The sequence below is a fragment of the Scomber japonicus genome, chromosome 6, assembly GCF_027409825.1.
Source record: "Scomber japonicus isolate fScoJap1 chromosome 6, fScoJap1.pri, whole genome shotgun sequence".
Taxonomy (NCBI): Eukaryota; Metazoa; Chordata; class Actinopteri; order Scombriformes; family Scombridae; genus Scomber; species Scomber japonicus.
In genome coordinates, this window is record NC_070583.1 from 38,130,255 (window position 1) to 38,146,176 (window position 15,922).

The following is a 15,922-nucleotide window of genomic DNA, read 5'->3' on the forward strand; positions in this document are numbered from 1 at the left end:
CCTCTCAGAGAGAAGCTGTGTAGCTCTGTCCTCAGTTCTCAGCTCCCAGTCCTCTAGTCTGAGAGATCTGGACCTGAGTCACAACGAGCTGCAGGACTCAGGAGTGAAGCAGCTTTCTGCTGGACTGGAGAGTCCACACTGTGGACTGGAAACTCTCAGGTCAGTTTTATTATTGTGTATATAAAGTAATATTTGTGGCTTCTCATCAGTTTCTAGTTTACATGAAGAGTTTATGATACCAACAAGATTTAGTGTGAGCTGAAGTGATGTAACATCAAGTATACAGTAAGTAAAACTCCTTCCACACCAACATGTGAGTCAGGATTTATATTTCTGCTATTTAATCTTCAATAAAAACTTGATGTGCATTAAGTCATGAAAATGTAACATAATTGAATTAATAACAGAAAAAATACAACACAGAATTATTGTCATGTTCTCTACATGCAGGTGAACATAAAAAGCAGATCTGCTGCTCAGGAGATTTTGAACATTATTTTCTTTACATTGAACTTATTTTGTATAAAATACAAATTAAATGTTTAAACACTGAATTAAGTTGAATTAGATTAGACTATGATGGAAGACACAAAGTTGCCTAGTTTAATTATTGTGATCACACAGTGAACATTGTTGGAATGAAATAAGATAAGAACTCAGTTAAATCATCAGTAAATTTCTCTGAAATCTTCATTAGATTTTCTGTGGAACAATATTTAACTTTACTGCCAACATAAATCAGAATGCAGCCTCCAGCAGCAACATGTGCTTTCTCTCCTACTGCTAACCTAAAATGTATCTGCATGAACATACAGCAGGCGGCGCAGAGTGTGAACATAAGGGCCTGAAGGACAAAATACAGTTTATCTCATTAGATGAACTGTTGTGTATGTTCAGTCTGTCAGCATGTCTGATCACAGAGGACGGCTGTGCTTCTCTGGCCTCAGCTCTGAGCTGCAACCCCTCCCATCTGAGAGAACTGGACCTGAGTTACAATCATCCAGGAGACTCAGGAGAGAAGCTGCTGTCTGCTGGACTGGAGAGTCCTCACTGGAGAATGGACACTCTCAGGTATGGACAGACAGGTGGACACTCTCAGGTATGGACAGACAGGTGGACACTGTGACTAACTGAGGGACTCTGGTTCATATTTAATGGTGGATATGAGTGAAGGTGTATGAAGCTGATTGTGTCTTTGTCTCTTCCTCCAGGATGGACCATTGTGGACTGCAGAGACTGAAACCTGGTGTGAGGAAGTGTGAGTGTGTTTTCAGTTTGATTCATGAGAACTTTGAGAAAAACTGGATGAAATATGTAAAAGAAGTGAAAAAAGTGTTTAGTCAGAAATGGGCGTGGCCTAAACTGACATTTATCTTGAACCAATGAATCCATGAAACAGAAATTTGAATTCAAATGTTGTGAATAAATGTTCTTTTCCTAGTTGTATCTTATGGCTCAATGAACAGACACAGATACAGGTAAAGGTTCAAGTGAAAGGCAAAAACAGCATCAAAATGTTAACATATAAAGCAACTTGTTTTTACTCCAGAGTGTGATATCCTTCCACATTTCCACTAACTGGCTGATATGACTCTGTCCTCTGTCCCCTGACTTCAGTGTCTCTCAGCTGTCTGTCCCTGCTCTGAACACCCTAAAAGGAAAACAGTCACAATGTCACATGATTTACATGTTTCCTATGTATTTTATTAGTATACAGAAATATATAAAGTAGCACAGATCTTATAGTCCCATACAGGTACAGATCAGTGATAAATACTAAAGACTGACACTAAAACTATTCACAGATCTAAAAGTATGAATGCATGTATTCAAATACATGACTTACACTCTTATCTATATGCACAACATACAAACATATTTTATAAATGATACTGAGATTTGGTGGTTTATTTCTACCAATGACTCCTTTTATATCTCCCTCTTAATTCATTACAAAATGTAAAAGAAAATACTTTGACTTTTCATCATTAATGACGATGATGTCACTGATCACTTTCAAATGGATTCATTTATTTAACAAGTCACTGACAATAACATAAGTTTTGAATATATCACCTAACCCTTTAAAAGGTAGAAACATACTGATGGAGAGCTAGTGCAATATTAAAATCATGTTTGTTTTATTATTATTTAAATTGAACCGTGTTCAAACCTTCCTCTCATTATCAACAAAGTAAAATGAGCTGAGCTACCTGCAGCTCTGCAGTGCTGCCTCTCCCTGCATCACCACTGTTAGCTTCCAGCTCAACTTCATCTCATCTCTAATATGAAAGCAGTGGACATGAATAAGAAACATACTGATGGGAATGTCAAGAACAAGCCAAGAACACACAGACAGACTAAATCCTTTCTAGATGTGGAACGTTACTGGTTTAAGTTACATGAGTTAAGTTGATAGAAAAATCCTGTTCTTTAACCATCTTAAATACTTCATTAATTACATTCAGACAAACATCAGACGCAGCTGGAATCAAGTTTCACTTTGAAAAACATTCTCATCTAAAGGTCCACTTACTCTGTATGTCCAAAGCTTTCAGTCACATCTCATGGTCTTCCTCAGTGATGGAGTGTCTCAGTTGTCATGGAGATGGTTTAAGTTTGAATGGTTTCAGTAAAGTAGTTAATAAATCAACAGATGATAAACTGCAGCTGTATTGTGTCTCGTTCTCTCCATCAGATGCCTGTGAACTGGAACTGGATCCAAACACAATGAACAGATTCCTCAAACTGTCTGATAACAACAGGACGGTGACATATGTGAAGTATCAGTCATATCCTGATCATCCAGACAGATTTGATGTCTACTATCAGCTGCTGTGTAGAAATGATCTGACTGGTCGCTGTTACTGGGAGGTTGAGTGGAAAGGAATAGTTTATATATCAGTGAGTTACAGAAGAATCAGCAGGAAAGGAGGCAGTGATGACTGCAGGTTTGGAAGGAATGATCAGTCCTGGAGTCTGGGCTGCTCTGCTGCTGGTGGTTACTCTGTCCGTCACAATAAGATAAAAAAATCCATCTCCTCCTCCTCCTCCTCCTCCTCCTCCTCCTCCTCCTCCTCCTCTGTCTCTAACAGAGTAGCAGTGTATGTGGACTGTCCTGCTGGCACTCTGTCCTTCTACAGAGTCTCCTCTGACACACTGATCCACCTCCACACCTTCAACACCACATTCACTGAACCTCTGTATGCTGGGTTCTGGGTCGGCTTTGGTTCCTCAGTGTCTCTGCAGGAGGAGCAGAGAGGAGCAGTGAGGAGGAGCAAAGAGGAGCAGTGAGGAGTAGTGAGGAGCAGAGAGGAGCAGTGAGGAGCAAAGAGGAGCAGAGAGGAGTAGTGAGGAGCAAATGTATTTGTTTTAAACTTTATATCATATCAATTATTCCTGAAACATTTGGACTAATAAAGTATTTTCAGTGTTTAATAAACACCCTGATCATATTCTGGGTTATTAAATAAAGCATTCACAATCACAATATCAATGAATACAGACATTAATAATCAATAAATAACATTGTGCCAGCAGGAATGCTTCATATTTCCTTGTTAATGATTTTCAACCCTCGTCTCTGAATGGAAGTGATTTCATGTCATAAAACAATAAACAATAATAACAATAACAAACATGGTCATTTTTAACTGACAGTGTGAGATTATCAGCTTCAGAGGGAACACAAGGAATAATAATTCAAATATGTCATTAAAATAAGATCAATAATATAACATACAAGGGGAATACAGCATTAATTCTGCTTTATAAATCATCAGGAAGATTACTCATAATATCATTTCTGGGCTTTAGATCCAGAACACCTTTTAAACATTTTAAATGTCATTTGAATTCATTTCTAAAGAAAATAAATTTGGAGGAAACATTTTTATTTTTTCTAATTTTGTGTTTAAAAACCTTTAAAACCAAAACCAAAACAACATGAACAGAATTCACTGTTATGTTTGATGTTAAAACTTGGTCTCAGTAATTCTTTAGAGGGATAAATGTTATTCATTTAGGGAGTGTAGGGAATTTAATATATAGAGTTCTGAGTTTATCATATTTATTTAATATATGACTTTTATTTTGGCATCCAGAGAATCATTTTCCTGTTAAACATTTTCTAATAAAATAGTTTTTGCATTTCTTGTTCAGAATTAAAGTTCATTGGATTGATAGTGGGGACAGTTGCTGTATAATTTGGTGTGTCGTTATGTTTTTGGTTAGAAATACAAATTCTTGGGGAAGTGTGTTTCATAAGTTCATGAAATCTGAAATGAAAGGGTTAAAACTGCCGTTAGCTTCCATTAAGTCAGTTATAGACCAAATATTTCTCTAAAACCAGTCTTTATAAAATAAGGATTTGTTGCATATCTGTTGTTCCATTACAGTAGAATAGGGTGAGATGTTATGTATATAGAACAACAACCTCTTCTAGCAGCTCAAACGGCGGTCGGCGGACCAGCTTACAGACTCATTACTGACACCTACTGGACTAAAACTGGAACTGCAGCTTGGACAAAAAACCCCAAAACAGATCAATAGTGTGTGTTCTTCCGGCTAGCCCACTGCCCCAAGTGTTGTCACATTTGTGGTAGTTTTTGTCATTTTATAATTCATGTTTTGAATATTTGTTCAGGGGTAATCAACCTGTCTCCACCATCCTTGCACTAAAATATTTTCTATAGATGTCAGGAGTAATTGTGGGGTCGCCAGCAGGGGGCAGTGTGGCGCTTATTGTGCTCCGTGGGGCTTTACGTCAGTTTGATCTGCTTTGCAGCTTTCCTCTTTCTGCTGAGCGAGATGAAAAACGGACGCAGAGTTTGTCTCACTTATTTCTCCTGTTTCCAGGTTGGTGGAATAGTAAATGAAGCTAAGTAACTGAAGTGTAATATGTTGACATGTCGCTGAATGTTTTAATGTCCGCTAATAAGGCTGTTTTATGAATATGCGGACATATATGTACATAGAGCAGCAGCTGCGTTTTCGCGCCTGATGACGTCACCTGTTGCTGAGTCATGTCGGGCAGAGTTTTATTTTTAGCTCTTTCGCCTGATGACGTCACCTGTTGCTAAGTCTTGTTGGGCAGAGTTTTATTTTTAGCTCCTTGAACATTTTTGTAAAGTCTAATAGTTTTGAAATGTATGATATTGTGTAAAAAGGTTAAAAGCTAATGTTAAAAACGAATTTAATATATTTTAAAAGTATTTAAAACAAGTTAAAAATCTGTCAGCTCATGCATTTTGAAAGAGTAAAATAATTTGAGTTGGAAATGGAAAATGCATTTAGGAACCAGATGTAAGTGGTAACAAGCTATGTTTTATATGTAAGTGGTAACAAGCTATGTTTTATATGTAAGTGGTAACAAGCTATGTTTTATATGTAAGTCGTAACATAAGCTATGTTTTATATGAAGTTGAAAAGAGACAACTTACAGGGTAACAGTGGTTATTGTCATTGTGATTTATTTAATCACACAAAACTTGTAACTCAGTATTTGCTGAAAGATGAGAAAAGACAAATAGTATTTTATTTTCAAGTGGTGTTTATTTCATAGAGAACATTGAGTGTTTGTAACAGAGGAGGATTTAAATAGTGAATGTTTTAATAAATCCTCTCCCTCTTTCTGCTGAGCCAGATGAAAAACGGACGCAGAGTTTGCCACGTCTCACTTATTTCTCCTGTTTCCAGAGAGAGCATATAAGCTGTTTACGTGGTGCCAGCCGGTACCTGTAACATGGTCATAGTGCTTCATTTTAGATACACCCCCAAAATGTGCACACACCAGCCGTGATACCAGCCCACTTTCTGGACCGGCAAGTACGGAGCGAGAGCGCTGAGAAAACAGCCAGGAAGAGGGAAAGGATGAAATCTAGCAGAAACATGGCGATGGCTCCATCATCTCCCAGCCTCAGAGGACAGGAGAGCTGACTGGACTATGTTTATTTTTGATGGCAACGTCCCAGCTACAGTTAAAACCTGAAAGATGAGAAAAGACAAATTGGAGGAAGGAAGTAGGAAGTCTTCAAAATAAAATCTCACTATTTAAAAATGGAACCATTATCTCCAAAACAGGTAAAAATATATATTAAAGTAGATGAAATGACATTTTCTTAGAAGCAACCCAAATCATGAAATGTGTACATGGGGAAATCATGTCAAAAATGCATCTAAAGCAGATATTTGTTTTTTCAGATGAACCTGCAAACAATGCAAGCTGCCCTCTGGTGGACAAAACCAGAAACAGCAAGCACAAAAAACCAAATGGGTTTGCTCCACTGTGTGTTTCCTTTGCTGTTTAGCACTGGCTAAAAAAGGTCAACAGGAAGTGTGAGTAAGCAGCAGGTAGGGCTGGGCGATATGGCCTTTTACTAATATCCCGATATATTTAAGCCGTTTCACGATACACGATATATATCTCGATATTTTGCCTTAGCCTTGAATTAACACTTTGATGCATACAATCATGCCAGTATGATGATTCTACGTTTCTACGTTAAAACATTGTTCATACTGCATTAATATATGCCGATTTTAAACATTCATGCCAAAAGTGTAAATCAAAACTAAACAAATTCATCAAAACTGTATTTATTAAAGAGTTATTAAGCAGTGGCACAAACATGTCATTTCAAAACAAATAAAGTGTCTTTTATGCATGATGTTACTAATATGACAGATCAAAACAACACTAAATTAAAGTGCACATTTTGTGCATAATGCCACAAAGATATTTTAAAAGAAAAATATGCACTTTTGTGCAGGGTGTCACTGAGATGACATTTCAAAACAACACTAAATTAAAGTGCACTTTTTGTGCATAATGCCACTAGGATGTAAAGGTAGAGCTGTCTCTGCTAGGTAGATTATATCAAGTGTGTCGATCGATTCTGAATCCGGGCTTTTAACCACACTCACTGGGGCCATGTCTATCTCTGTGTGGTGGGTTACTGCGGACGTTATCTCCTTCTGTTTTTGACTGTTTTAGTCGTATTGCTGTTCTGGAAAAAGAAGACGCCAGACTCAGTTGCGTCAGTGCTGGTTGCTTCGGCACTTTCTTCAATATGTCACTGGCCGGAGATGTGCTCTTGCAGAGTTTCAAGCACACATGGTGATATAATTTTGTTGTACTACCAGCTTTTGTGGTGACGCTTTTATGACATACTTTACATATTACGGTTTGTTGTTCAACGTCCTCCCTCTTGTACCCAAACCACCGCCAGATGATGGATCCTGAATTGTTTTTTTGGGAATTAAATCTCCCTCCTCCACTTGTCCATATCACCTGCTGCTCCCGCGACCTGAGATCGCTGCTACTGCTGCTACATGCTGCCGGGCATATGACGTTGCACGCACAACAGAATGTGATGTACGTACCTAGGTGCGCTTGTTTTATCTCTCTGTGCGGAGAGATGAGAGAGTGAGAGAAACCTGTAGTTCAACGGGCCGCGACTAAAAACAAACTGCGTGTAAATTGAATGTATACTCGAATATTCACGATTTAGTCATTTTCTACATCCCACAGAGAACAAGCCGCGATACATCGAGTATACTCGATATATCGCCCAGCCCTAGCAGCAGGTGTGTTTGTCATATACAAGTTAAAATATGATCACATTACTCCTCTTTTTTATAATTGCTAATCAGAAATATTCTATAAAAGGCCCCAAAGTGAAAAGTATTAGTGGTGTTGCCCATACAGGGCTTCTGTTCTTTCAGTGCTGGTCATTTAGAGGCCGACCCACGCGATGGTGTTATATTGTGATGTCACACAGTCGGTAAGTTGATGGGCTACAATAACTTTATTACAAGTGATCTGTGTGTGAATGAAAGGGTTTTGATTACTTCCTCTGTTTCTAATTATTGTTTACATTAGGTTGGTAATATTATGCATATATTTTTCTACCTTATTTAGTTATTGATGATTGATGTATGACAAGTTATTATCACACAACACAAGCAATGTAAAGCAAGATTGCATAAAGTCTTACATATTTGACTCAGAAGCATTAGCTCTAATCATACAGATGCAATTATAATCACACTGCTCTAATCTCCTCAGGTGTAAAGACCCATAGTCAGCTTTGTAAACAGGATGGTCTACATACATGAAGCTGCTGCAGCAGTCCTGTAACCTAGTGAGCATTATATACAGTAAGTATCAAGGTATGTGGCAAATGTTATCTGCATTCAGATGAATTAGAGCAGCTAATGAAGACAAACAAGAATAAACAATATATAAAACAAGAAACCTGACAGATAGTGTCAGGCTGAGGTGGAGGAGCAGTGAGTTCTGTCAAGTTTCAAACAGGATGAAAAAGTCACTTGTTGCACGTTATGTGGACATGGAGCAAAATATAGTTTACAAAACACTGAAAATGAATTTACATTTAAAGCTACAGACACAGAAGCAGCCTGTTCTGAAATGGACTGAAACAGAGGGGAATAGAGGTGCTAAATGTGTCATCTGAGGAGTATTTTCAGCAAGCAGCTTCAAACACATGCTTTATGGACCTCAGAAACCTAGATTAACTTGTTGAAAAAGCATAATATGGCCCCTTTAATTCCACCACTAACACACTAAATAATAATAATAATATGTGCTTCTGTTGATCTATCGAGCAGGACCTCAGTCTGAGAGCTCATAAAGCTTTTCTTCTTAGTCTTTAGTGTCATTTTCATGAATGGAGCTTCTCTACAACCTGCTGGATTTCTGACCTCATGGTATTTTGAGAGCGTCAATCATGTTCATTTATTATATTAGGGGTGGAACGGTTCACAAAATCCACAGTTCAGTTCATCAGTCTCAATCAATCAATCTTTATTTGTATAGCGCCAAATCACAACAAAGTCATCTCAAGGCACTTTCCATATAGAGCAGGTATAAACTGAACTCTTCAGGTTTAATTTAAAGAGACCCAACATTCCCACATGAGCAGCACCTTTTAACAGGAAGTAACCTCAGAACCAGACTCAAAGTGGGAGAACATCTGCCTCGACTGGTTGGTTCAGTATACGTCGTTTTTTTTCTTCTTTTTTTTTACACTTCATTTCTTATTTTCTGAAACCAGATATCATCATGAAGGCAAGAGTGCAATAAAAAAATCCAGGGAAAAGCAGTTTAACACTAACCGACAGACTGTCATGTGTATCTATCAAAGAGAACGGCTCCAGGTGGCGCCAAATTATGAACATACAAAACTAAAACACACTTCCTAACCCAACAGATCCCCACTGACTCACTATAGCTGAAATAAACAAAATAAAAACCTAATCTTACCTGAAATAAAACATACTGTGACCAGGCAGTCTAATTACTGCTCAGGACCTGAAACCACTAAATTAGTGCCTCAAAATAATTCACATGATTTTACACACACTGACGGAGAAAAAGGTCATAACAATATAAAGAGCTGTCACCTGAAGACCAGAATGCATGCACCATAATACATTCATTAGTTTGTGGAAGTGACTAAAAATGTCCTGTGTCATATCAAACACACATATTCAGGTAAAGTCATGGACTGAAAAGCTTGTAGTTTTTGTTTAAACTGAGTTATTAACATTTTAAAAACTCAACATCTGGTTCATTTAGAACAGGTGGGATTCATCATGTTTACACAGCTCATTTACAACTGTTTCCAGGTGATACAAGTGTTTGGTGAATCCAACGTGACACACTCAGACAGATCCACCTCATGAATAAAATAGAAATAAAAATAGGAACATGTTCTTGCATGTGGCCCAATGATGGCTGTAAGGGGCATTAACTGGTTCTGCCACAAGAGGGAGGCATTGAGCTGTGATCTGGAGGGAGATAGAAACAGTCTGACTCAACAGTATCTCTCCCACTACTGTTGAGCCTCTTTTATCTGAAGCAGCAACAGGTGGAAAGGAATGACAGGGCTGACCACAATACCAGCAACTCAGCTACACTGCAGACACAGGCATGACTTGATGAACTCTGGTTTATTCCTGCAGTGTAACCAGAGAGAGGAACACACTGTTACATGCTGGATTTTATCTTCATGACAACACTCCTCTCACAGTCACGTTCAATACAGACTGCTGATGCACTTGAACTCAAAACATGTAACTGAAATAAAAATAAATAAAATATAAGTGAAAAACAAATGATGATGCTTTGTTTTTCTAATTACATGACATCAAAGTACATTACACTATTAACTTTAGTACTCAGAACTCATTTTACAACTAATTTACACAACGGAAAACACCACAGTCACGTCACTGAACAGTATTAGAATGATTTTTGCCCTTAATTCAACATTCAAACTTAAAAATCTCATTTTTCAATCATTCTTAAATAGTCTACAAACCTCTGCAGTCAAGTTCAGAGACTGAGGAGAGACAGGAGCTACCACCACATATCCTCTAGCCTTCACAGTAAAAACAAATATTTTACTTTAAAAAATAATAAGAGCACAAAAATGCAAATTTATGGAGTACTCTCATTACCAAGAACAATGAAAACAATCAAACTTGAGATTATAAAGGAACACTGGCCACAAGAAATAAATACAAAAGTTATTTTCCACTTATTATTTGTGACTTTTTCTGTTACATGAGCTTGGTTCGACCAAGTTGCACAGGCTCAGTGTGGAAGAGACAGATGCAGTCGGGGAGATAAACGAGGTCAAGTAGAAGGTGTGATGAGGTTATCTAACCTGTTTTCTCCCTCCGACGCTCACGGTGGCTGTTGTCGACACGGATGGAGGACGATGAGCTGGTCCGACCAGTCAGGCTCCTCCTTTAACACCAGCTCATCTTTTATACTTTCATTAAAAGCATGCTGAAACACACCTTGGAGTGTTTCCTCATTCCAGACACTCCCAGCAGAGAGACTCCATAACAAACTCTGCAGCAGTCTTTTAGGCAGAGCCATCAAAAATCTTCCTCGTCTCACTCTGAAATCAGAAACGATCAGAGATTACTTCTCCCACACCACTAGAGCCCAGCTGCTGCAGACCCCCAGAGGCCCCCATCAGGTAATCTACTTTAACCCCATCAGGTAAAATACTCAATAATAATAATAATATATAATAATTAGAATCAGTGGTTTATAGTCTCTCTCTGAGTCCATGGTGGGCGGGACTAAAACACAGGTGAGTGCTCTCTCTCTCTTTCACCTGTCTGCAAACACGGAAGAGAAGCAGCGCGAGGAAGAGGTAGGCAGTGTATTAATACAAATATGATGAATATGATGTAAAGTCAGAAATGTATTGAACCCTGTAGAAAGCAGAGAAATCTCTCCGTATCACTGTAATGAAGGTTTCCAGACAACTGATCGCAGATATAATGACGTCATCACGACATTAAGCAGTGCTGGTTGCAGAAATGTACGACGGAGTATTATTGTTCCTTTTTTTATGATTTAAAGTTTTTAAAAAGTCTCCATATCGGTATCAGGACACTAAACTTACTGATTATAGCCTCATGTTATATTTATTGTTATAGGACCATCTCCAAGTGGAATATAGTTAGTCCCAGTTTGGTTAGAGTACGGGCCTTTGTTTCTAATCCTTTTTCTTTACTTTCACTTTGTTTTTCTTTTCTTGTCATTATTTAAAGCTGTTTGGTGCAGTTCTTGAGCTCTATCTAAATCATCCAGGAGTTATGAGCTCCATATAAATTCAGAGATGTCCTTTTTGTGTGTTTCTAGTATAACACTGGTTGCCTGTATTTCAGTGGATACTTGCTGATGATGTGTGATCTTCTGAGAGTGTACTGCTGTTTTCTTTTCTCTAGTTTTGGGTTCAAAGCTTTATTAGGAGCCTCCATTCCTGCCTGTGTATTTCAGCTGCATGTTTTTAAAGTGTTACTGAGCAGTTAGCTGTTCATGTGTGAACTCTGTCACACTATTACTAATAATAATGTACATTGATATTAATATTACTACTGTACTGCCCATTGTTCCACTATGACAACACTATGTAAACTTTTGTAACGTGAGGGTTTGATAGATGGTATTTGGACACTCTTCATGAGAGAAAACAGCAGGATGGAGACAGATGACTATTAGGCAGAACTAGCTAACTTTACTAACCCTAACCCGGCACCCCCAGGTGACTAACCCCACCAATCAGAGGCCAGGAACGACTTAGACCTAGACAAATTAACTGTAATGAGGTAAAACCACAGAAATAGATTCAAGAGACTATCTTAACAGTTTCAAAAGTAAAAGTAAATACTACAAATATTGCTGGTAAATTAACTCAAATTAAATCTTACACTTTCACTGACTGCTAATACTATACAATGAGTTATATGATATGAATTTGGGTGTGGTGCTCCTCCCAAACAGCAGGGTGCTGACAGCGCACTGATTTATTTTAAAGGGTCATGCCAATCACCACAGGTGCGCTGATGGTGAGGGCAAAAAGTTTTTTGACTGCTTTCAGGCCGCAGCTATTTTCTGTTGTTTTGGTTTATTATGTTATTTTGTATTAAGAGCAACCAACGAAAACTAAGCGTTGTGTTTAAACGACCAATAAATAATAGATCAACCAGTTAAGTAGTCTGCGTGCACGTCAGAACATCCAGCCATTAGCAGCCAGTAGTGGCTTTAAGTTTAGGACTAGTCACTACAAGTATGAACATGTAATATACAGTATGTACTCCATATAATATAAAGATTAGACTCATATTTTGGGTCATTAGTAATATACTATGAAATGTGTTAAAAGAAGGTGACAGAAATACTGTTGAAAACATCTTTTCATTCATGATATTCAGTTATTTAATCAGGCAAATGAAAAGTCAGTGGAACATTCAGAAACTAAGTTATTAAACATTAACGCTGATTGAAAGTTTTTAAATAGTTTGTTACTTTGGCTCCATCTGGTGGTGGAATGAATAATGACAGGATGTTAGAAAGCAGTGCAGACCTGTGTGATGTGCAGCTATTTGTAATGAATGAGCATGTTGTTGTGTTTGTGTGAAGGTGTTTCTCTGCTATGGATCAGTGTGAGGACAGAGAGGAGGGAGTCCCTCCCTCTAAAAGCTCACTGTCACATCTGACACTCAACTAGTGAATAATAAGTCACAATAACTCAGAATGAACTACTAACTTTGTGAGTTAACAAAGAGCTCAACCACTGATTAGTCAACTAATGGTAAATGGACTATACTTATATAGCGCCTTTCTAGTCTGTGCGACCACTCAAAGCGCTTTACATCGTATGTCATTCACCCTTTCACACACATTCATACACTGATGGCAGGGGCTACCACGCAGGGTGCCAACCTGCTCATCAGAGGGATCTAACCATTCATACACACTCATACACCGTTGGCACAGCAACGGGAGCAATTAGGGGTTAAGTGTCTTGCCCAAGGACACATCGGCATGTGGACTGGAGGAGCCGGAATCGAACCACCAATCTTCCAATTGAAGGACGACCGCTCTACCTCCTGAGCCACAGCCGCCCTCGACTAATCAACTAAGATGAGACAGCATCTTTCATCAGATGACATTTTGATGAACAGGAGAACGTTTCTCATCCACTGTCTTCTTACTGATTTTCATTCTGCTTCTAAAACTTCAGCTGCTAACAGTCTGCTCAAAATTCATCTTTTTAAACTCTTTGATTTGTTGTTTGTTTGTATCAGGATGCAGCAGCAGAGAGCAGACCCTCCTGAACCCAGCTGTGTGTCCATGAAGAGTGATGGGTCTATGGGTCGTCCTATTGCGTTTAAAGATGGACAACCTGCTGATGGAAGGTAAGAATTTAAAAATGTTTGGTTGGCTGTTTGGGCTGAATAAACCTCCTGTGTTATGTGGGGCGGAGCAGGTGAACCAGGCACAAACACCACAGACAGGTTAAATGGAAACAGCTTTAATGCTCAGAAACCAACAGACAGGCTTACAGACCATAAAGGGAAAGCAGTTCAAATAAGGTTCAAACCAGCAGGAACAGGTAACAAGAGGAACAGGAACAGCATCACAATCTAGTGAAGAAAATGAGTGAGAGCAGTATATGTAGTGAGGAGTTGATGAGGGAATTACACAGTGGCAGCAGGTGAGCAGGTGGGTTTGAAACTGAAGGCAGAGACAGAAACAGACAGGACAACACAAACAGAGCTTAAACAGGAATCATGACAGTCGCCCCTCAAGGGACAGCTCCCAAATGTCCCTCCAGGCTGGTCAGGAGGGAGAAAACAAAGAGGAGAAAGTAGGCAGGACAGATGGGCAGGACCACTCTGGAGGCTGAAAGAGCTGCTCAGGACAGAAACTTGGGAGACCAAGGTGTCAACAAAACCACGTAGAAAGGAGACCAAGAGACAGGAGGACCTCAGCAGGGGGGGCTGATGTTTTGGGAACTGGCTTGGTGTCTGTGGAGGCACTGGACAGTAGAGAGTCAGTGAAGCTGGACAGCAGAGACTCAGTGAAGCTGGACAGCAGAGACTCAGTGAAGCTGGGCAGCAGAAACTCAGTGAAGCTGGACAGCAGAGACTCAATGAAGCTGGACAGCAGAGACTCAGTGAAGCTGGACAGCAGAGACTCAGTGAAGCTGAGCAGCAGAGACTCAGTGAAGCTGAGCAGCAGAGACTCAGTGAAGCTGGACAGCAGAGACTCAGTGAAGCTGAGCAGCAGAGACTCAGTGAAGCTGAGCAGCAGTTCTTTGGTGTTAACTACATGATGTTTTCACTTCTTTATTCATATCAGGATGCAGCAGCAGAGAGCAGACTCTCCTGAACCCAGCTGTGTGTCCATGAAGAGTGACTGGTCTATGGGTTGTCCTATTAAGTTTAAAGATGGAAGGTAAGAATTTGACATCCAGTAATCAGAGCAGCATTTACAGGAGTTATACAATAGAATATAGAATATGCCTTTATTGTCATTGTATAATTAGTACAATTAAATTGCAGGGGACTCAACACAGTGGCATAACAACATGTAATGGGTGGAGGTGGTAAGGCAAGGCAAGGCAGTTTTATTTATATAGCGCATTTCATACACAATGGCAACTCAATGTGCTTTACATAAAACAGAAAAACATGTAATTTGAGAAACTTAAAACATACAGTTAAACCCCCCCCCCCCCACCACCACCATAATAAAAACAAAGTACAGAAAAATAGAAAGACATAAATAAAATGATTGCAGCATAAAATAATAAATTAGCTTTAAAATCATTAAAAGGACATAGAGTGCAAATGAAAGATTAAAATGTAAAGTGCTTTAAAAGAGCTCAATCATAAGCTCAGGAGAAGAGAAATGTTTTTAACCTGGATTTAAAAGTGTTCACAGTTGGGGCTGATTTCAGTTCCGCTGGTAGTTTGTTCCAGTTGTGTGCAGCATAACAGCTAAAAGCTGCTTCACCATGTTTAGTTTGAACTCTGGGCTCAACTATCTGACCTGAGTCAGTAGATCTCAGAGCTCTGGGCTCAACTATCTGACCTGAGTCAGTAGATCTCAGAGTTCTGGGCTCAACTATCTGACCTGAGTCAGTAGATCTCAGAGCTCTACTGGGTTTATATTCTACTAACATGTCATTCATGTATTCTGGACCTAAACCATTCAGTGATTTGTAGACCAGTAGCAGAACTTTAAAATCTATTCTATAGCTGACTGGGAGCCAGTGTAAAGACTTGAGAACTGGAGTAATGTGCTCTGATCTCTTTGTTCTGGTTAAAACTGGAGCTGCAGCTATTTAATGTCCAGTCAGGAGACCGTTACAGTAGTCGAGTCTACTTGAGATGAAAGCATGAATCAACTTCTCCTGGTCTGTTTGAGACATAAAACCCTTCACTCTGGATATGTTCTTAAACTGATAGAAGCTGTTTTGACTGATTTGATGTGACTGCTGAAAGTCAGATCTGAGTCTATCAGCACGCCAAGGTTTCGTACTTGGTCCCTAGTTTTTAGAGAGAGTGACTCGAGATGTTTACT

At 39.0% G+C, this 15,922-nt stretch overlaps 1 protein-coding gene across 1 annotated transcript; it reads left to right on the plus strand.

Annotated features, from left to right (window-relative positions):
- Positions 1–1,212: 1,212 nt before the first annotated feature.
- LOC128360999 (neoverrucotoxin subunit alpha-like) lies at positions 1,213–3,815 on the plus strand. Its single transcript, XM_053321570.1, has 2 exons — positions 1,213–1,258; positions 2,699–3,815. The coding sequence occupies exons 1-2, from the start codon at positions 1,213–1,215 to the stop codon at positions 3,292–3,294; spliced, it is 642 nt and encodes a 213-aa protein (XP_053177545.1). The 3' UTR covers positions 3,295–3,815.
- The last annotated feature ends 12,107 nt before the right edge of the window (positions 3,816–15,922 follow it).

What these genes read in the sequence shown, in the direction of transcription:
- LOC128360999 (XM_053321570.1), top strand. Translation starts at nt 1,213, where the DNA reads ATGGACCATTGTGGACTGCAGAGACTGAAACCTGGTGTGAGGAAGT. An exon ending in GAAACCTGGTGTGAGGAAGT is followed by an intron (nt 1,259 to 2,698) that starts GTGAGTGTGTTT and finishes TCTCTCCATCAG; the next exon opens with ATGCCTGTGAACTGGAACTG.